Source organism: Podarcis tiliguerta (assembly GCF_965153285.1).
Source record: "Podarcis tiliguerta genome assembly, chromosome: 10".
Lineage (NCBI taxonomy): Eukaryota > Metazoa > Chordata > Lepidosauria > Squamata > Lacertidae > Podarcis > Podarcis tiliguerta.
The window spans coordinates 60,669,174-60,690,739 of record NC_139543.1 but is presented as its reverse complement, the minus strand read 5'-3'; the positions used below and the strand labels follow the sequence as shown (position 1 = coordinate 60,690,739).

The window sequence follows — 21,566 nt, the reverse complement described above, 5'->3', positions numbered from 1 at the left end:
ATTTCCCTCACACAGCTACAATTCCCAGAGTGCCCTAGGAAAAGGGAATGGTTTTTTTTTAAAAAAAAGACACAAAAAACTCTGGGAATTGTAGTTCTGGGATAAGGTCCCAGGAGAAGTTGCAGCAATTTAAAATTACTATCTACATATATGAATGAGACCCACTCTAATTTGTTTTACTGATATTTGCTGATATATATAGTCAGTCATACCTTGGGTTACAGCCGCTTCAGGCTGCGTTTTTTGGGGTCACGGACCACTGAAACCCAGAAGTACCGGAACGGGTTACTTCTGGGTTTCGGCGGCCGCGCATGCACAGATGCGCTAAATTGCACTCTGTGCATGCGCAGAAGCTCAGAATCACAACCCGTGTCTGCGCAGATGCGGGTTGCGAACGCTGCGGGTTGCGAACGAGCATCCTGCACGGTTCATGTTCGCAACCCAAGCATCCACTGTACATACACACTGTGTGTGTGTATACACACAAAACACACATATGCTGTGTGTGCAGCAAGCCTTTGGCTTGAGTGGTGGTTCAGCATTGGTAAAATCTGGTGTGGGGGAGGGGAGGTGTGGCCATCCCTTGCCCCTCCATTTTAAGGGTATTCCGTTAAAGGGATCCAGGGATGTGGGTCCGGTCCGAAGCCCGGGTATGGGCTAGGGCCATGAAATGACCTCACTGGGGACCCTGGTGAAGCTCTAGTTGATGTAAATCAACAGGGCTCCCCCTATTGGTAGTTGATCCTTATGAGACTACCTGCATAGCGGGCAGGAGTCAGATATAGTTGGTTCTATACCAATGCCTAGGCCAATACCACTCATATTCTGTAACCAATAAAGTTGTGGCCTAAATTTGCCCATTAACCTAATATATTCTGTCTTGAAACGCAAGTGACAAATGATTGGATAAAAATAAACATAGGTGGCAATAAATTGTCAATTTTAGTGATTCTGCTCCAAACAAAGTTTTTTTTCTTTTCCCCTCTTAACTTCAGACACAACTTGCCCACCTGTTCTGTTCAGGGTGTGCGTTCCGCCTTCCCGTCTGCTCAGAGATCCTTCGGCGGGGTCTGCTGGGTTATACGGTCTGCCGCAGCTAGAGCACAGGTCAAAGGACAGACATACTGTAAAACTAGAGGGGTGAAAATATGTAGCAGTTTCCTGCTTCGCACAGCTTGCAAAGGACTGTGCCCTGTATGCGGAGAGCTGGGTGCGTGAAATAGGAATGGAAGAGGAATCCGTTTTAAGCGGATTCATACAAGGAAACCAGTCTATTGATGTTCACCTGCATAAAACTCTTGCACTGAGCACTCATTTATGTCTGAGCTGCTTGTGCATTTTAATTTTTTTAACGCCCAAATAATTATATGCAAAAAATATGTATAACACATATAAGGTCCCATGCATAACTATATTTCTATAGCATAACTATAAATGTTAATGCATAGTTATTTTAATACTGTTACATAAATTGTTGTAGGCTATCTTTTTCTGCGCTAGTTCCTTTAGGAAGCCTGGATCATATATGTGCATCGTGTTATACAGTGGAACCTCGGTTTTCAAACTTAATCCATTCCAGAAGACCCCTTGGCTTTCAAAAAGTTTGAAAACTTAGGATCAATGGGCTGGTTGAAAGGCAATGGGAAAAAACGAAAAACGTGGCTCAGAAGCTGTTCGGCTTCCGAAAATTGTTCGAAAACCGAAGCAGTTACAGTGGTGCCTCGCAAGACGAAAAGAATCCGTTCCGCGAGTCTTTTCGTCTTGCGGTTTTTTCGTCTTGCGAAGCAAGCCCATTAGCGGAGTAGCGCTATTAGCGCTATTGGCGATTTAAGGGCTAAAAACGGCTTTTTAAGGCTTAAGGGATTAGTGGTTTTGCTGCTAAAATGCTTTTAGCAGCTTAGCGATTCAGAAAAAGGGGTTTTGGAGCAGAAAACCCCCCCGAAAATTTTCGTCAATTTTCGTCTTGCGAAGCAAGCCCATAGGGAAATTCGTCTTGCGAAGCGCCTCTGCAAACGGAAAACCCTTTTGTCTTGCGGGTTTTCCGTCTTGCGAGGCACCACTGTACTTCTGGGTTTTCGGCGTTTGGGAGCTGAAACATTCCAAAATGGAGGCATTCAGGAACCGAGGTTTAACTGTATCCAATGCAGCTGAAGACTGGGAGATTCAGGGCAGCTAAAAGAAAGCACTTCACCACACAGCACAGGGTTAAAACTATGGAACTCACTCTCATAGGAGGCAGTGATTGCCATGACCTTAGCTGGTCTTCATGGGATTGTAAAATTGGAAGGGAACCCGAGGGCCATCTAGTCCAACCCCCCTTGCAATGCAGGAATCTCAACTCAAGTATCCATGACAGATGGCCATTGGGCAGATTCGCCGAGGAGAGGACTATCAAGGGCTACTAGCCACGATGGCTATGCTCTGCATCTACAGCTGGAGACAATAATGTTTCCAAATCCCAGATGCTGGAAACTACAGGGGGGGAAAGAGCTCTTATGCTTGCCGGTTTCCCACAGGCATCTGGTTGGCCACTGTGAGAACAGGATGCTGGACTAGATGGGACCCAGCAAGATATTTTTATGTTCTCAAACATATAATTCAATTCAAAGTGTTGGTGCTGACCTTTAAAGCCATAAACGGCCTGTATAACTGAAGGAGCGTCTCCACCCCCATCGTTCAGCCCGGACACTGAGATCCAGCACCGAGGGCCTTCTGGAGGTTCCCTCATTGCGAGAAGTGAGGTTGCAGAGAACCAGGCAGAGGGCCTTCTCGGTAGTGGCGCCCGCCCTGTGGAACACCCTCCCATCAGATGTGAAAGAAATAAGCAGCTATCTTATTTCATCTGAAGGCAGCCCTGTTTAGGGAAGTTTTTAATATTTAATGCTGTATTGTTTTTAACACTCAATTGGGAGCCACCCAGAGTGGCTGGGGAAACTCAGCCAGATGGGTGGGGTATAAATAATAAATTATTATTATAATGCATATAATATGCAAGAATTGTTGATACTTTAAACTAGACAATGCCGTTGCAGTCAAGATAATATATCACTTTTTCCCTTCTAAAAAGTAAGGGGAAATGTGTGTGCATCTTATGGAGCGAATGCTGGCTGCACAGCTATCCCAGAAGCCAGAACAGCAAGAGGGACTGCTGCTTTCATTGCGCAGCGATCCCTCTTGCTGTTCTGGCTTCTGAGATTCAGAATATTTTTTTTCTTGTTTTCCGCCTCCAAAAACTAGGTGCGTCTTGTGGTCTGGTGCGTCTTATAGAGCGAAAAAGACGGTAAACTCATGTATGCTGGCTGCTTGGCATGGCTTAAAATATCACCCTTCTGACTTTCTTTCCCACCAGAATAACACAATGGAGAGAGACCGGAGGACGCAAACGAGCCTGCTGGAACGCCACACAACTTTCACGGGTGGAAGTTTAAAAAAGTGCAATTTTTAAAAAGCGAAAACTCAAACCTGGACACAATTAGGAGTGTTACATAATAATAGCATTAAGGAAACACAACCTATTGCCACTGAGCTTTTAAGCAAGACCAAAACAGCCTGTTTCTTGGAACCCTTTGTTTTCTTTTTTGGATGTTGCCATGGATCTAGTTCCAAGAAGTCAAAATATAGGACGCAACAGAAAGGCAAGTCCGCCTGGCGACGGCCAAAGGGACTTGATATTGTCTGAGGAACCTGATGCAGCTGGGGTGAGCCGAAGCAATGCGTAGAGCCTTAGCTCAACTCTTCAAATACTTTAGGGGGCAAGTGGAAGGTGAGGGACAATCCAGGAACCCCAGGACCTTGGGCATGCAAGCTGAGCCACGGTCCCCTTCGGTACGGTGGAAACGGGCAAATTTACCATAGCCGTGCTTCTCCCACCCCACTGAAACACACACATATTGGGTTATGGATAATACGATTGCGTTGTGCAGAACAGAGCCTTGAGGACGAGGGTGGGGAGAGGGAAATGAAAGATGGTTCCAACAAGTGTCAGAGTAGCATCTTACCTGCTGCAAATGACAGGCGTGGCCACGACAGGCTCCGAAAGGTTAGGAGCGCTCTGGGTACAACCCAAGACCCTATGGGGCTTCAGCGTTTGCTTAGTGGCAGTGACCGTCGACTCGGGGAATTGTTCGCTGGAGGTCTTGCTGATGGGGCTGCTGGCTGGAGTGCCGTGGATGGGCGAATGGCTTGGGGACGTAAGAGGCGAAATATTTGGCGGGATACCTAATAGGAGGAAGAATGACAAAAAAATAAAGGGGTGTACATTTAAAGCATTTATATTCTATCTTTCCTCCAAGGAGCTCAAGCAAGGCTGGTGCTCCTCCTCCCCATTTTATCCTCACAGCAACTCTGAGGTGTAAAAGGTAAAAGGTAAAGGAACCCTAGACGGTTAAGTCCAGTCAAAGGTGATTATGGGGTTGCGGCACTCATCTCACTTTTCAAGCCAAGGGAGCCGGCGTTTGTCCACAGACAGCTTTCCGGGTCATGTGGCTTAACCACTTCTGGTGCAACGGAACACCGTGACAGAAACCAGAGCTCCCAGAAACACCGTTTACCTTCCCGCTGCAGTGGTACCTATCTATCTACTTGCACTGGCATGCTTTCAAACTGCTAGGTTTGCAGGAGCTGGGGCAGAACAACAGAAGCTCACCCCATTGCACGGATTTGAACTGCCGACCTCCTGATCAGCAAGCCCAAGAGGCTCAGTGGTTTAAACCACAGGGCCACCCGCTCCCTAAAAGGTAAAGGACCTTCTGTGAGGTAGGTAAGGCTGAGAGACTGTGACTGGCCCTAGGTCACCCCGTGATCTTCATGGCTGAGCAGGGATTTGAACCCTGGTCTCTCCCAGGTCCCACTTGCTTCAGGCAGACCAAGGCTTCATTGGAAGTTCTTACAATGCACAAGATGGTAGCCAGGATAGGGCCAAAGTTCCAACCACTGCTTTAAATACTCCATATGCTAGTAGGATGAGCTCAAAATGGGAACTGCATTAGCTAGCAAATAGGCCCAAATAGGACTAAGTTAGCCAGCTAGCCCTGGTGATCATCTAATGTTTATTGGATGGATTTCCCCCTAAATTGATTTTAGAACTTGGAATTTATTGTTATTCATGCTTTCATACTGTATTTTGTGCTATTTTTTGTTGTATCACAATTAAGTGTTTTAAATTTGTTAGCTGCCCTGAGCCAGGTTTTCTGAACCGGGAAGGGCGGGGTATAAATAAAAAATTATTATTTATTATTTATTATTAGTATGCTTAGGGACCCAACACACACATTCATGGAGCAGAGTCAGCGGCAGTTTTGGGGTACTGCCAAATTTTCACATAGCACAGGGCGCCGCTGAAATCTGAGAGTCCAAAATCTGCCACTGACAAAGTGAACTATGTGTGGCAGTCTTGGGCTTCTTTGGAAAAGGGTGAGATCTAAACGTAACAAACTAGACAAAGTGCGCAAAACATTTTAAAAACCTTTCATGAATCTTCAGAGGGAGTTCCCCTCTCAAATTTGAGAAGCTGGGGGCAAGTAGGATGTGTTTAAACCTTCCCTGATGGGCACTTTTCCAGATCAAAATCACTCTCCCATTGGCTGCATTTCCAAAAGGTATTGCTGGTTTTTTAAACACACAAATGCACTGGAGAAAAAGGGTTTTTTTTCCTGCTCTTCCCTCCGTTCTTCCTGGCTTGCTGCTCCTCTGATGAAATCTAGAGGCTTCCTTTGGTTGTCTTAAATTTAAAACAAAAATGCAGAGAGATGCTTGTCTGCTGCATTGCTCCTGAGATGCAAAAGAATGGAAGGTCTCTGCCAATCCCCTCTTGCAGTTTATGCTGGGGACCATAGGAAGCCAGACCATTGCTTCCATCTGGCTCAGAATTGTCTACACTGACTGGCAGCATCTTCCCAAGGTTTCAGGCAGGGGGAATTCCCAGTCCTACTCTGGAGATGTCAGAGATAGAACCTGGAACCTTCTGCATGGAAAGCAGATGCTCTACCAAGAAGCTACAATCCTTAACATAGGATGTGAAAGAGCTCTTTGCCATTCAGCTTGCAGGGGAGTAAGTCAACAGTCACAGCCAATACTTCTGGTCTTCCACCTATGGCTCAATTCAAAGCGCAGTCTGTGCTACAGGTGCAAATATAGCGCAACTAGATAAGAAACACAACCTTGGCTGTTCCCCACTGAGTGAGTTTAAACACAGCACACTTAAGAGAACATCCCTAACCCATAACCTCACAGCACATCTATATGCCCAAGAGCTAACCAACCTTGCCGACTTGGCCGCTTGGAATTCAGATGGTTTGCAGCAGACATTGCATAGGAGGCGGAGAACGACCTGCTTTTGGTGAGGTTCATCAGGAGGGAATTGTTCCACGCGTCGGAGCTGTGAAAAGAGAGCAGAGATCAACCGAAGGGTTATAATCAGCTGTGTCTGCTTGGACCAGAGGTGTTAGGACAGAGTGGGGCTCGCCATCTCCAGGAACCCAGGAAGAACCCTGCGTAGCCCATCAGCATCCTGCTTCTCACAATGGCCAACCCAGTGAGACATTTCACAGTTCTATTGCACCCATTATAAGTGCAGGCCAAGATGTTTGACTTGGGAGTCTATCATTGCTATCCCATGGCCATATAATTCATGATGTTGTTTTTTGAAAGACCAGTGCTATCTCTGACCAAGGTAAGCTACTTTTTGGGGAAGGGGGGGGAGTGGCAGGGGAAATTCCACAGTTGCTTCCCCAAATGATTGTATACATTCTCCATAATGCTCAAAAGACTAGATGAACAGATGTACCTATGGATACCAAATGCAGCTGGCTAATGCCCCTTGTCTGCCAATGAATGTCCAATTAAAAACACCGAGAAATATACTCTTGCCTCCAACCTATCCCTGATATTATGCCCCTGTGCCTGGTGTTCTTGCTCCTCTGCTGCTGTCATAGATATTAACCTCTGCAAATTTCGGATCATGCAGTTACTTCTGGCCCAACTGGACTGGCAATCCGTTGCTCTTCTCCAGCTCTCCCGCTCCTCCTCTACCTATCTGATATCGCCTCCCAATTGTGGAATGGGTCAAGGCAATGGCTGGGACTCAATGTTTTAAAAGTGTGAGAGCACTACTTAGATGTATGCGTGGGAGTAAAGAATTTTAGAGGTGATTGGTTAAACTTTTTTTTGGAGAAAAGGATTTCCATTCCCAATCTGAGAATAGCATCTGTTCCTTTTCATTATATGCCGAAAAAGCATAATTAAATCCCTCAACTGCAGGCTAAAGATATCCTTTTCAATCAGATCTGACACTTATAATGCAACATTTGATGGATGAATCCATTTAAAGTGTGATAACTGAATGCTCATTTAATTGGTTAAGATTTTTCAATTTTATGAAATTGTCCATGGGAGATTATCCAATGGTTTTTACCACCCTTTTTTATTTCCATGTTTCACTTTCTTAGATATACAGTGGGGTTATTTACTCTCTGGTGTCGTCATTTGAATAATTCCTTCCTTTACTGATTATCTGGGGGACAAGGCCAGGGATGGAAAAAGGAATTGCAGCATCACTTGAGGGCTTGACTCAACTTTTTGCCTTCCCTGGAGCAACATCTGAGCTAGTTAGTTTCTGTCCAAGGTCCTGCAGAACATGCTTTTACAGTGGTACCTTGGGTTACATACACTTCAGGTTACAGACTCTGCTAACCCAGAAATAGTGCTTCAGGTTAAGAAATTTGCTTCAGGATGAGAACAGAAATCGTGCTCTGGTGGCATGGCGGCAGCAGGAGGCCCCATTAGCTAAAGTGGTGCTTCAGGTTAAGAACAGTTTCAGGTTAAGAACGGACCTCCGGAATTAATTAAGTACTTAACCCGAGGACCCACTGTAGTTAGTTTCTGCCCTGTTGATAATCTCCTTCAAGTCCAATTGGGAATCTCTGTGGGACTTTGGCACGATCCCAGAGCAGGAGATCTGCGAAAACAGTGGTCTTAGTCTTTGTGATTACACCATCAAAAGACAAGTCATAATCTAGTCCAAAACATCTACTGTTTCCAGGAAGAAGTCAACACTCTTAAGGTTCTGAGATGCTACAGAGAATCACACGACTTTTTGTCATCGAACCCCCCCCCCCCACAATTATTTCCTCACCCGGATGACGAAGTATCATGAAGTTTGATGCTAGCACTGCGGTCTCTTCTCACTGGAGCTGGCTCCAAAGTGGGCAAACCAGTTGCAGATGTGGTTGTTGTCCAAGTGGACGACACTCGCCGCAAAAGACCTGGGGGCAGACTTTTCCGGAAGCGCTAAGGATAAGACAGGAAGACTTTTCAACTGGGTAGTATTTCGTCCATAATCGCCAGCAGTTACTGGCAGTCAGTTTGCAAAGAAAACATTGTGAATGGGGTGGGGTGGAGAGGGAAAGAATTGTTTTTAAATGAGTATTCTGTTAGCTTCTTCTTGTAGCTTGTATAATTATAAGATTACTGTATAAACTTAGAAGGGGGCTGAGGGGCTGTGACTATTACAAACGGACCCTGCACGTCTGAATTTCCCATTACACTACTGACTGATAGTCAACAGCACTCGGGGTGGCCTTGGGCTTGCTTGTGAGCCCTTGTGGAGTAGTGGTTTGAGTGTTGGACTTATATTAGTGAAACCTGGGTTCAAATTCTGACTCAGCCACAAATAACAAGGTTATTGGATGACTTTGGGCCAGCCCTTGTCTTTCAGCCTAATGTATCTCACAGGGTTTTTGTGAGTATAAAAGGTGAGGGGACTGAGCATGCCGCACCCTGAAGCATCTATTTCACACAGAATGTATTTTCTTACAGTCACAGAATTAGAAGAACCAACATTTCCCACAACCTGAAAGAGGGATGCTCACCTTGGGAATAGTCAGCTTTTCTCCTTTCTCTGAGCATTCCTCTGAGTCAGAACAGGTGTAGTTCTCATTGAAAGATGCCAAAGGGTTGATCCTTGGTTTGTGGATGGCTTGGAAGGTTAGCTGTGTGTTGAGCAGGTTGCTCACCGCCCGAAGGGAGGTGCAGACGTTGGGTGGCAAGGAAGGATCTGCCAGGAGGTCTGTAATGAGTCCGTGTGCCTCTCCCATGACTGCAATGTCAACTGTAATACTGGTGCCCGAAGACTGGAAGTAGAGAAAGAGGGAAGCTTCAGCAAAAAAGAAAGTCAGGAAATGGCTGAATCAGAACCCAAACCAAGGTGATCTCTGCACTGCAAAGTTTGCATATTCAACACTGTGCTGGAGATTTAAAATTTGTTAGGTACAATGCCCTGAAATCCATTTTTGGGAAAGGATGTGCTGCATACATTCTTAAAATAAATACTGCATATCTCAACGCTCTCATATACCATTGAAAGAGGAAATGTATACCTTGCCAATGCAATTCACAGGATTTACAGAAACATTTTGTGTGTGCGTGTTTCGCAGATGAACAAAGATGACAAACACTTCTTTTCCTGGTGCAGACATACCAAATGTTTAGTAACTGAAGGGGGTGTACCAACAAATAGACGATAGCCCTCCTTATTGCTTTCATACATGCAGATACTCGGCACAAGAGTCAATTCTCCTGGTGCTATGTTTACCTGTATGTTTTGCGAAATGTGCAACTTGACTCCTGCCCATCATAGAGTAAGGTTCCCCATCCTTGCCATCAGCCACCACTGATATTGATTGGGAAAGGGAAGCTCTTGGGTGGTGAGCAGGACACAAGGTGTGCAGTCAGCTGAATGCTACAGGTGAGGTAGGGATGGATGGAGCAAATTTAATGTCCCCCATGCATGTACACACACTGCTCTACTTTATCCTGATCGTCCCCTTGGTGTGTTCTCCAGGGTCAAGACACATCTGACGTGACAACTAGCTTGGCCCTTTGTACAGGGGCAGCTTCATATGCTTGTGTGAGCTGCAGATTGTGTGCAAATGCAATCATATATTGTTGCTTGCCCCAGGTTTGCCAGTATAATCCAAGAGTTGATTAGAGTGTAGTGCTGATAATGAGGAGATTACACCCCTCCCATATCCAAGAATCTGCTGATGTTCTCTGCTGATTCTCCAGAGAGGAGGGGGCGGTTTCTGCTCTCTACTTATTCCGTTCCAGCCTCACATGAAAGAGAGAGAGAGAGACTGAGTGTTAGAGAGAGATCGTGTGTATAGATAAGGTTGCTGCTAAGAGCAGCTGCAGACACTCAGTGCAGTTCAGCATTTTTCGTTTAGACCTCATTTAGCTCTGTATATAGTTGTGTATTATAGTTGTAGATAGAATAAAGAAGATATTCTACAGAGCTGCTCTCTGAGTCGTTTATGCTCTGCCATACTCTGCTATACTCTGCTGTGCGATGACTGTCTTCTTGTTGGAGTGAATCCGGTGCTCACAACTCTAAGCTGTGAGTCCACAGCACTTTGACCTGTTCCTGTTCCTGTTCCAGGTGGTCTCTGGAAGTGCTACCCAGCTCGCCTAGCCCAGTCGGGGCTGAAGTGGATGAGTCCAGTTGGTGGCACTGGCTCAAGGGCGATGCTGACAGATAACACCAAGGTTGCAGGTTTGATCCCTGCACAGGACAGCCACATATTTGCAAGGCGTTGGACTAAATAATCCTCAGTGTCCCTTCCAACTCTATTTTTCTATGCATGTCCAAAGGATGTTACCGTAGAGCTGCAGGAAGCTGTTTTCCTTCAGCCCACCCTGGCAGAACCCACAGCAGCTTTAGCCAAAATTGGTCGATTCATTTGACTGGAGGGCTTGCAAACTTTTCGCAACATGAAACAAGTTCACCAAGCAGACAAGGAGACCATGGTCATTCTACATGTCCTATCAATCAAGCTCTCCAGCAGGCCACAGGCAGCATGCATGCACACACGCGGATGCACACACAAACTCACGCACGGAGAAAAGAAACAATGAAAAGAGTTAAGATAGACTGCAGGTTATTGGCATGCAGGGTGCAAACTGAGGAACAGGCAGGCAGCTGTGCCTGGCTTGTCTTTGCCCTTTATAAAATAACAGCCCGACCATAAATCATGATTCGATATAGTTTCCAAGTCACATCATGAACTCTCTGGCCAAGTGTCTTAAAACAAAATTAAAAGTAAACACAGCTCCTTTCTCTCCTCCCCTCTGCTTCCCGACTCTTTTAATTTCCAAAAAGCCTTGAGCAGCACATGCCGGCAGCTTCGGTGGAAATAACAGGTTATTTTAGAATTTGCAGACAAGTCTCCGTAGGGATTTCTATCCCCAAGATTAAGCAGGGATGAAAAACATGCTCCATATACTTGTTTGACACGTTTCTCAGAAGGACGGGGGCTCTTCTGCAAAAGGCAAAGAAAAGCTGTTGACTTTGGAGACCTTATAAGGATGATCTGTAGCTTTGCCCAAGGAAGAGTTTGCGTGCCATCTCTGCAACTCATGTCAAGCTGACCCAGCTGTACCGTTTGGAAACTATTTAGGTGTTTGTTTACTTTTTAAAAATTGGTATAGTATTTACCTCATAAGAACCTCTTAGCAGTGCATGATCTTCTCCTTCAGGTTTGGAGTCCTGGACTCCATTACCTGACAAAAGAGGAATCTGACCCCTAGTCCCTGACACTTAACCAGGGTCAAGGCAACAAACCACGGAGAGTGCTAACCAGGGTTAGCAGTCATGTCCGGATCACGATTCTGCAATCAGAACCTTGGTTCTCTGAAATTATGTGCTCCAAAGGTCGGGAGAAGTGTCACTAATAGCAAGCCTCACTGTTGGAACAAATTTCCCCACTTCCACTTCCTAGGGACGTGACAATGGGATGGGACTGACTTCTCAGAGGTAATATTCCCTCCAACTGATCTGTAAAGGTAAAGGGACCCCTGACCATTAGGTCCAGTTGTGACCGACTCTGGGGTTGCGACGCTCATCTCGCTTTATTGGCCGAGGGAGCCAGTGTACAGCTTCCGGGTCATGTGGCCAGCATGACTAAGCCACTTCTGGCGAACCAGAGTAGTGCACAGAAACGCTGTTTACCTTCCCGCCAGAGCGGTACCTATTTATCTACTTGTACTTTGACGTGCTTTCGAACTGCTAGGTTGGCAGGAGCAGGGACCGAGCAACAGGAGCTCACCCCGTCACGGGGATTCAAACTACCGACCTTCTGACTGGCAAGTCCTAGGCTCTGTGGTTTAACAGTGCCACCCGCATCCCTAACTGATCTGAAAAGGTACCAAATTTTGGTTTCAACTGACATTTCACTTAAAATGAATATCTAAGGTAAAGGTAAAGGACCCTTGACAGTTAAGTCCAGTTGCAAACAACTATGGGGTTGGGGCACTCATCTCGCTTTATTGGCCGAGGGAGCTGATGTTTGTCCGCAGCCAGTTTTTCCGGGTCATGTGGCCACCATGACTAAGCCGCTTCTGGCGATACCAGAGCAGTGCAAAAAACGCCGTTTACCTTCCTGCTGGAGCAGTACCTATTTATCTACTTGCACTTTGGCGTGCTTTTTAACTGCTAGGTTGGCAGGAGCTGGGACCAAGCAACGGGAGCTCACCCGTCGTGGGGATTCAAACCGCCGACCTTCTGATCAGCAAGCCCAAGGCTCAGTGTTTTACAGCACAGCACCACCCACCTTTGCTGATAAAAGGACTATGCAATGATTTACTTTATCTACAAAGGAACAAAGATGGAGTTAGGCCACTGGTCCATTGATCCATCTCGCTTATTGTCTACACTGATGGACAGGGGTCACTCCCTGCCCTACTTGTAGATGCCAAGGAATGAACCAAAGACCTTCTACATGTGAAGCAGATGCTACATCATTTCCTTATTTTTTTGCTTTCCAAGAGATCTGATATCTACACAGAACCTAACACAGCCTCATCTGAATGTCTGCTGCCTCCTCTCGCCCTCCATCTTAACAGGGTAAGCCTAACATAATTTAGCTTAAAGTAAGCCCCATTGAATTCAACATGGTGTACTTCTGGGAAGACTCTGTACAACATGATTGCACAGTAAGACTCTTAACAATGCAGAGAATAGCCCCCCAATTTTATTTTTATTTTGCTTTGCTTATCATCTAGTCAGATGAATAGTTCTGAAGAAACTCAAAAGCTTGCAAATGATTTTCTTTTCTTTCTTTCTTTCTTTCTTTCTTTCTTTCTTTCTTTCTTTCTTTCTTTTCTTTTCTTTTTACATTTTGGTTGGCCAAATAAAGATTTGGCCTTAATGTGGATTTTGGGATAATTTGGACTCCACATTGGATTTTTATGTTCTGGTTATTTTTGGACAACAGCAACAAATCACGTTTCCAGTCTGACGATCTCAAGCCTTGTCCCATTTTGAGATGAGACAAAGAGATTGTCAAGGTTTAGGAATTTCCTGTGTAGCCGGAAATGCAGTTGCCATTCAAACTCCCTTAATATTCGGCATCAGAGAGGGAAGGGAGGGGGCAGTGCATAAGATAAAAGAATCAGTCACACACACACACACACACACACACACAATCTTGTTTCACTTTTATTACAATGTAGAGGACAGAAGGGATTATATATCCATAATGGGACTCAAGATTGCTTTAAATCAGGCATCCCCAAACTCGGCCCTCCAGATGTTTTGGGACTACAGTTCCCACCATCCCTAGCTAACAGGACCAGTGGTCAGGGGCAGTGGCATAGCGTGGGTTGTCAGCACCTGGGGCAAGGCAAGTAATTTGCGCCCCCTAACCTGTGAATTTGCGCCCCCTAACCCTAACCCCCAGATGTTGCGCCCGGTGTGGCCGGCCCCCCTGCACCCCCCACGCTACGCCACTGGTCAGGGGTGATGGAAACTGTAGGCCCCAAACATCTGGAGTGCCGAGTTTAGGGATGCCTGCTTTAAATCATGCATTGAATTTAGCATGATTTTAAGAACCTGGCCTTGGCCTTCTTCATAGCCTGTTCATAGAATCATAGAATCATAGAATCATAGAGTTGGAAGAGACCACAAGGGCCATCGAGTCCAACCCCCTGCCAAGCAGGAAACACCATCAGAGCACTCCTGACATATGGTTGTCAAGCCTCTGCTTAAAGACCTCCAAAGAAGGAGACTCCACCACACTCCTTGGCAGCAAATTCCACTGTCGAACAGCTCTTACTGTCAGGAAGTTCTTCCTAATGTTTAGGTGGAATCTTCTTTCTTGTAGTTTGGATCCATTGCTCCGTGTCCGCTTGTCTGGAGCAGCAGAAAACAACCTTTCTCCCTCCTCTATGTGACATCCTTTTATATATTTGAACATGGCTATCATATCCCCCCTTAACCTCCTCTTCTCCAGGCTAAACATGCCCAGCTCCCTTAGCCGTTCCTCATAAGGCATCGTTTCCAGGCCTTTGACCATTTTGGTTGCCCTCCTCTGGACACGTTCCAGTTTGTCAGTGTCCTGTTCAATTTGTAAAAATTCAGATGGTTATAAATTGATAACTTGAAATGGTCAAGCGGGTATGGTAAAGAAAAAGACAAGAGAGAAATAATGGCAACTTATGCTTGTTCTAAATTTGAATTGGGCTGCCTAGCAAATGTTAGCCTAGAGGAGATGGAAGAGGGGACTGCCGATAGAGACACAGTTGCCTCGCTGACTAACACAAAACCCGAAAGACATTTGCTAGCATGGGGCAGGGTGATGGAAAGGACATGAGAGATGTTGATTGGCTGGGGTACATAATTGGGTACATAAGAAACACTATCCTGGGGCAGAATTTTCACATGTTACATTTCCATTTCAGAGATCCCATCACTACAATATTCATCTAACACCACTTACCATATTTTACTGTGCATAACACACACCCATGTATAAGACGGCCCCTGTTTTGGGGGGCTCCAATTTAAGAAAATGGGGGGGAGATGGCCCAGAGTTGTTGAGCTTTTTTTTTGGGGGGGGTGCCAAAAAACACTGACCGGACTGACAAACGCTGTCAATCGCACGTCACAGAAGCCGCAAAGCATCTGCCCGCTCGCCACTAGCGGGTGGCAAGCACATGAACAATTGTCGCAGCTGCAGCCAATCCACAGCAGCCCTTGCCACAGCCACCAATCACCAACCCAATTGCTGCTGCAGCAGCCAATCCACAGCAGCCCTTGCCACAGCCACCAATCACCCACCCTATCGCCGCTGACAAGCTCCTCTATTTTTATATGCAAAGGCTGCAGCTCGGACTTTGGTGGCAAAGGGGTGGAAGGAAGAAGAAGTCCCGACAGTAATGGATTGGCATAACAAGCTACAAGAATTTGCTGAAATGGCGCAATTGACAAATGGCCTGAGAGGCAATTCAAAACAAAAAATTATGGAAAAGTGGGATAGATATAAGATATATGTTCAAAAATACAGTAAAGCTTCACTATCTATGCTAGCATTCAATTGACGTTGGAGAGAGACTGAGAAATAAGACCAAGGGTACATATAGATATAGGAATGTACAGTGGTACCTTGGGTTAAGTACTTAATTCGTTCCGGAGGTCCGTTCTTAACCTGAAACTGTTCTTAACCTGAAGCACCACTTTAGCTAATAGGGCCTCCTGCTTCTGCCGCGCCGCCGGAGGCTGATTTCTGTTCTTATCCTGAAGCAAAGTTCTTAACCTGAAGCACTATTTCTGGGTTAGGGGAGTCTGTAACCTGAAGTGTATGTAACCTGAAGCGTATGTAACCCGAGGTACCACTGTATTAGATAAAATGTAAAGAAATATACAATAATGAGAGTACATTCATTTGTAAATAAGGAATATACAACGGGATAGACAGGAAGTCCAAAGTGTTGGTACATATATAATTTTGGAATAGTTTTTTGTCCTTGTTTCTTTTCTTTCGGTATATAAACTTTGTATATAAACTTTTTATATGTGCTGAAAATTATATTATAATGAGCCTTGTGATGTAATATGATAATGTTTACTGATGTAACATAAGAACGTTAATAAATAAATAAAACTCAAAAGAAGAAAAAGACAAGCTCCTGCTTGTGGCTGCAACCAATCGCCCGTCCCCATTCTGCACTATCTGTGTATAAGACGGCCCCTGATTTTGAACATTCTTTTTTAGAGTAAAAAAAACCTTGTCTTATACACGGAAAAATACGGTAACTTGAGAACCCAAGGATCTGCCTTCTACAGACTGAAACCACTGGTCCTTCTCTCTCAGCATTATCTATACTGACTGACTCTAGAGGGTTTCAGACATGGGTCTTAATCCCAGCCCTACCTGGAGATGATTGAGCCTGGGACCAGGCCTGGCCCACCCATAAGACAGGGTGAAACAGCGGCCTCGGGTTGGCGGAGAAGCAGCGCCAATGGCCAGTGCAGCAATAGCAGGGCGGTACTTTCTGTTTCGGGACGTGGGTGGCGCTGTGGGTTAAACCACAGAGCCTAGGGCTTGCTGATCAGAAGGTTGGCGGTTTGAATCCCCGCAACGGGGTAAGCTCCTGTTGCTCGGTCTCAGCTCCTGCCAACCTAGCAGTTTGAAAGCACGTCAAAGTGCAAGTAGATAAATAGGTACCGCTCCGGCGGGAAGGTAAACGGTGTTTCTGTGCGCTGCTCTTGTTTGCGAGAAGTGGCTTAGTCATGCTGGCCACATGACCCGGAAGCTGTAGGCCGGCTCCCTTGGCCAATAAAGCGAGATGAGCGCCGCAACCCCAGAGTCGGCCACGACTGGACCTAATGGTCAGGGGTCCCTTTACCTTTACCTTACTTTCTGTTTCGCCTCAAGCTGCAAAGTGAGATGTGCTACCCCTGCGTGGGACCTTCTGCTGAGCTAGGACCAGCCCCTTTTGAAAAATGGAGAACAAAATAAATGAAGTTTTCCTTCCCTACCTAACCATAATGTTTAATTCCAACTTCAGGCTTCAAAAATGTCTTAGGTTTTGCAGTGGGCCCCAGCCAACTTAACCCAAGCGGCACTATTTACAAGCGGCAATATTAATAGGGGCACTAAAGAAACACGATTATAATCACTTTTCGTTATTTATTGAAGAGAGAGAATTCTCAAGAGTCTCATTTTCTCTCTCCCAGGAATGTCTTCAGGCGTCTAAGATGGCCTGGCATCGCTGAATAACACAAGCAAAATTATAATAATAATACTAAATATCCCAAAACAAATGCAAGCTTTGAAATCGGATAAACAAGCCCTTTGTTTTGCATGAAGAATAAGAAAAAGAAGAGTCTTGGGAGGCTTTTCTCCGCAGAGAAACAAAAGCAAGAATGAATGACTTTATTTAGTAAAGGTTTGATAAAACTTTGACTCATCTCTCTCATAGAGTAAATGTTAAAATGCCCAAATTGGCTAACGAAACTGCTAAGTGATGGCTGGTGTTTTTGACACATGGTTTAGAAGGATAATTAAGAACAACGGGTCAATGGAAAAGGCAGAATAAATGCCTTTGCAATGCCTTTCACAATGGGAACCACCAGATGGAGCACTTGAACACAATATTACAAGTTCCAGGAAAACCTCTCTTTCACTGCTCAGTTGTTTGCTGGACAGAAAGTGGGGGGAGTTTTTTTTTAAAAAAAAATTAAAAACTCATTTCCAGTTCACCCTATCTGAAAATTAACCATCAGTTACTTGAGAGTGAGAGCACAGGTTTGTAAATCTGTTAGTCTTTTAAGATTCACATCTGATGCCCTTTTAAAATGTGTTGTGGAAGGAGGGATACCTGGGTTGCCTTTTTGTTTTGTTTTTTGTTTTACTCTTTCGTGGGGCCGCAATGGTGCAAAAACGTGGTTACAAAGCACGGATCCGCATGGATCCTCAGGATTTTTGCATTGGGTCACTCCCAATTCACCATCAGATCACATAGCATGTCCATGGCTACAGCCTGCACAAAAAACACACACGCAACCACTGTTTCGTGGGGCCGCAATGGTGCAAAAATGTGGTTACAAAGCACGGATCCACATGGATTCCCAGGATTTTTGCATTGGGCTACCACAAATGCACTGTCAAATCACATGTCTGTGGCCACAGCATGAACCACAAAAATCATACATCCACTGTTTCATTCAGAATATTTTTTTTCTTGTTTTCCTTCTCTAAAAACTAGGTGCATCTTATGGAGTGAAAAATACGGTATGTATTTTGTTTAGTTTTTTAATATTGTGATTTTATGTTGTGAAGCACCCTGAGATCTATGGGTATAGGGTGATTCTATTATTAATAAAAGCTTGTTATTAATAAAACAATTTATTTTAATAATAATAATAATAATAATAATAATAATAATAATAATAATAATAATACTTTTATAAAATTTGTTGTGTTGTTGTTGTTATTGATGGGAGAGACAGGAGCTATGATTGAACACTAGGGAAACAAACAGGACGAAATATGACTGTTCATAATTCCAGGAGCATCTGCCTGGTCACTGAAGAAAAGACAACGCTGGACCAGGTGGCCTGTGCAGGAGAGTTTGTATGTTCATGAACTACGAACTGGCAGAAAGGATGCTGTACAAAAAAGCATGAAGGTTGCTACGGCCACGAAAATCAATGGGAAAATAAACCTTGCTGCTCAAAGATGAACGAATTACTTGCACCTGCACCGTTTCTTGCTTGCAACCATACACTTGTGCTGTTTGCAAGTGCACCTTATGTGAACTCAACATTCTGTTCCAGCGGAAAGGAAAGAGAGAAGGAGAAGGGGTGGAAGCGATTGGCGGGACCCCCTAGCTCTGGAATTCGCTCCCTCGTTGCACAACCATGTGCTATGATATATACATGGGTAACTGAAGGACATTGTGTTTTTGGTGGTACGAACAGATGTTGCAATCAGCCAGCCAGATGTGCTGAACGAGTCTTTCTGTTGACCCTGGTCTAAACATTGCTGGCCCATCCTAATATACCCAACCAACTCTTGTCCGCAAGTCTTTCCTCTCTCGCACTCACACACACGCCAGCCGTGAACGGAAGTGACAACACTGGGAACTATACCATGTCACACTTCTGTTCTGTCTAGCTCAACACAAACCCGCTTGTAAACACGTATCAGGAGTAAGTAAATAATTAAAAATGAAGACAAGCCCACGAGCGACAACTTCTGCAGCCATTTTTCCTATTGGTTGTTCCTGAATCAATCTCGTGTCGAGTTAAACCTCCCAACAAGGAAGACTCTTAAGTGAAATAGGCCAGAGAATCATAGCATTGTAAAGTTGGATGGGACCCTGAGGGTCATCTAGTCCAACCCCCTGTGATGCAGAAATCTCAACTAGATCATAAATGACAAATGGCCGACCAACCTTTGCTTGAAAACTTCCAATGCAGGAAAGTCCACCAACTTCCACGGATTATTCTGTTTCACTATTGGACAGCTCTTCAATATGGTACTGAATGGCAGCTCCCACCATCTGCCTGTCCCCCACAAAAACTTTCCGGTTAGGAATGCTCATTACTATGAGCAATAATGGGGTCTCTGGCATATGAGCTCTGATAGGCTGCCTTTACCTTACTTTTGCCTATCTCCTGTCAGGAGCTCACCCTACACTCGAGTAGGACCCTGGCAGAGACACATGCCCGACTGGCATGTTCTCTCCCTCCTGGTCGATCGTTCGGGAGCTTCATAAGCTTTCTTCAGCCCGAACATCACAGCGACCGATGCCAACAGACGGCACACTTAGGGATCCGCAGAGTCTTCGCAGCTTGCGTAACAGACCTCAGCAACTCAGCATTTTGGCTAATCTACTTTATTTACATATAAACACACACGGAGCACTGCAACATGGCTCCCTCTCTCTCTAGCATCAGACAGCAAAGAGAGAAAGAACAAAGGACAATAGCCCCACTTCACGGAACACAGTAACACAAACATCCTGTCTCCGTCACTTCCCACTTTGTACAGTCAAAACATACACCGTCATGTGAAAGACAACAATCTCATGACTGCAATCATAGAGCAGGAATTCTAACATCTCCATCCCCATCCCCTCCTCCATATTTGACAAGAACTGGGTCAGACAACCACTTCCTTTGGATGTGGGACCGGTATTTTATGCTTCTCTTCCCTCTGAGTACTTCCCATGCTCTTGCATAGCAAAGAAACACAATCAGTATGTTTACAACAATGGCAGGGAACTACAGGCCTGAGGGGCAAATGTGGTCCTCCAAATCGATCTATCTGGCCCCTGGCATTCTATGAGCACTGCAACTTTTTCTGGAGCAACACACCCCTCTCTGGCCCTGCTCTAGACCATCATACTTGCTTTCTCCTGATGAGAATGTGTCCTTGAACCCTGGCAAAGCCTCTTCCTTGCATGGATGGGTAACAGAGAGGCTTGTGTGGAAACTAGCCTACCGTAGGAAGGTAAAAAGTGCATTTATTGATTCATCCACTTTTACAAGTGCCCATGCCTGCTAATGGCATGTGGCCCACAAACGGTTGTCCAAGAGAGAAGGTGGCCCTCAGCATGAAAAAGGCTGCCCACTCTTGGATTATAGGATCAACTGCATGGCAGGGTCTCCATGAATTGCTAAAGGGATTCTCTGCTAGAAAATAAAGCATTTCATAATAAACAGCAGAGCTAATCTGTATTAGAACAGCTACACAAGCAGGTTGACCAATAAACAAAACATAAAGACTCTCTTCTTCTTCTTCCTCCATCTCTCCCAAAAGACAAACTGTCAAGAGTCTATGGTGCAACTTTTCCCATTTAAAGCTCCCAGCTGCAAGATCTTGCTTTCCCATAATGGCGGTTACAGAAAGAGGGTCATTGTTTTTAGGGCTGGGTGGTCGAACCTGACAGGCTGCAGGACCCTGCGACCAGCAAGTGGGATTATCTGCCTCCTCAGCCGAAGGAAAATGCTTGACGTCAGTGTTTCATAGGTCCAGGGCCCCTCTCGCAAGCGGCAATGCTTTGCTTTGGGCTTAGCACCTGGAAGGGGCACCAGGTGAGGGGCAGGAAGCAGGGAACACTCTGCCCTGGGAGTCCTGGTAATTTAAGATTGCACAGAAGGCAAGGCAAATAACCGTGTCTGCAGATTCCACACTCCAAAGGTCACCCGGAGTGTCACAAAAATCTTAATATTTAACTGCGGCAAAGGGAAAGACTCGAGATGAGGCACTGAATTCCAAATGTTGCCATTGATTCTATCTTTTTTTTTTAGGTCAGAAATTTAACTAGGTTAAAAAGAACTCCTCGCCCTACATATCAACACTGATGCATCCTGAATGCACAAAATCTAAAGGCTTAAGACAGGATGTTGGTTTCCATTAGGAATTCACGGTTAGGCAGATGGATTTTGTGCATGCTCAGAGTCTGACAGAACATCTTAGTTGCAGGCATGGAGGAATTTTCCTCTCAGGCTGGATCGGCAGAGGCCCTGGGCTCGTTTGTTTTATTTTTTAATTTCTTTGTTTTCTGCCTTGGCTCACTGGATGAGTCACCTTGCGCAAATCTGCTATGTAAGCATCCTTCTATAGCACAAAGGCATGTAGGAATCTATGGTTAACATAAGAAGAGTCATGCTGGACCAAACCACTATAGCATCTGGTTCTCACAGTGGCCAACCAGGTGACCATGGGAAGCCCACAAGCAGGACCCGCAAATTTCACTCTTTCCTTACCTTCAAATGGAAAATA

General features: G+C 45.2%; 1 protein-coding gene across 3 annotated transcripts in view; it reads right to left on the bottom strand.

Annotated features, from left to right (window-relative positions):
- Positions 1–21,566, bottom strand: part of PDE3A (phosphodiesterase 3A) — a 276,633-nt gene that overhangs the window by 33,690 nt on the left and 221,377 nt on the right. For all 3 annotated transcript variants that reach the window (XR_014502600.1, XM_083401870.1, XM_083401871.1), the window contains 5 exons: positions 8,868–9,128; positions 8,132–8,286; positions 6,261–6,376; positions 3,999–4,218; positions 1,011–1,096 (listed from right to left, as the gene is read on the bottom strand). Coding sequence is in view for 2 of the 3 variants with exons in the window: in XM_083401870.1 (XP_083257996.1) it covers positions 1,011–1,096; positions 3,999–4,218; positions 6,261–6,376; positions 8,132–8,286; positions 8,868–9,128 (838 nt within the window). In the remaining variant the exon portion in view is untranslated. The remainder of the gene's footprint in view (positions 1–1,010; positions 1,097–3,998; positions 4,219–6,260; positions 6,377–8,131; positions 8,287–8,867; positions 9,129–21,566) is intronic.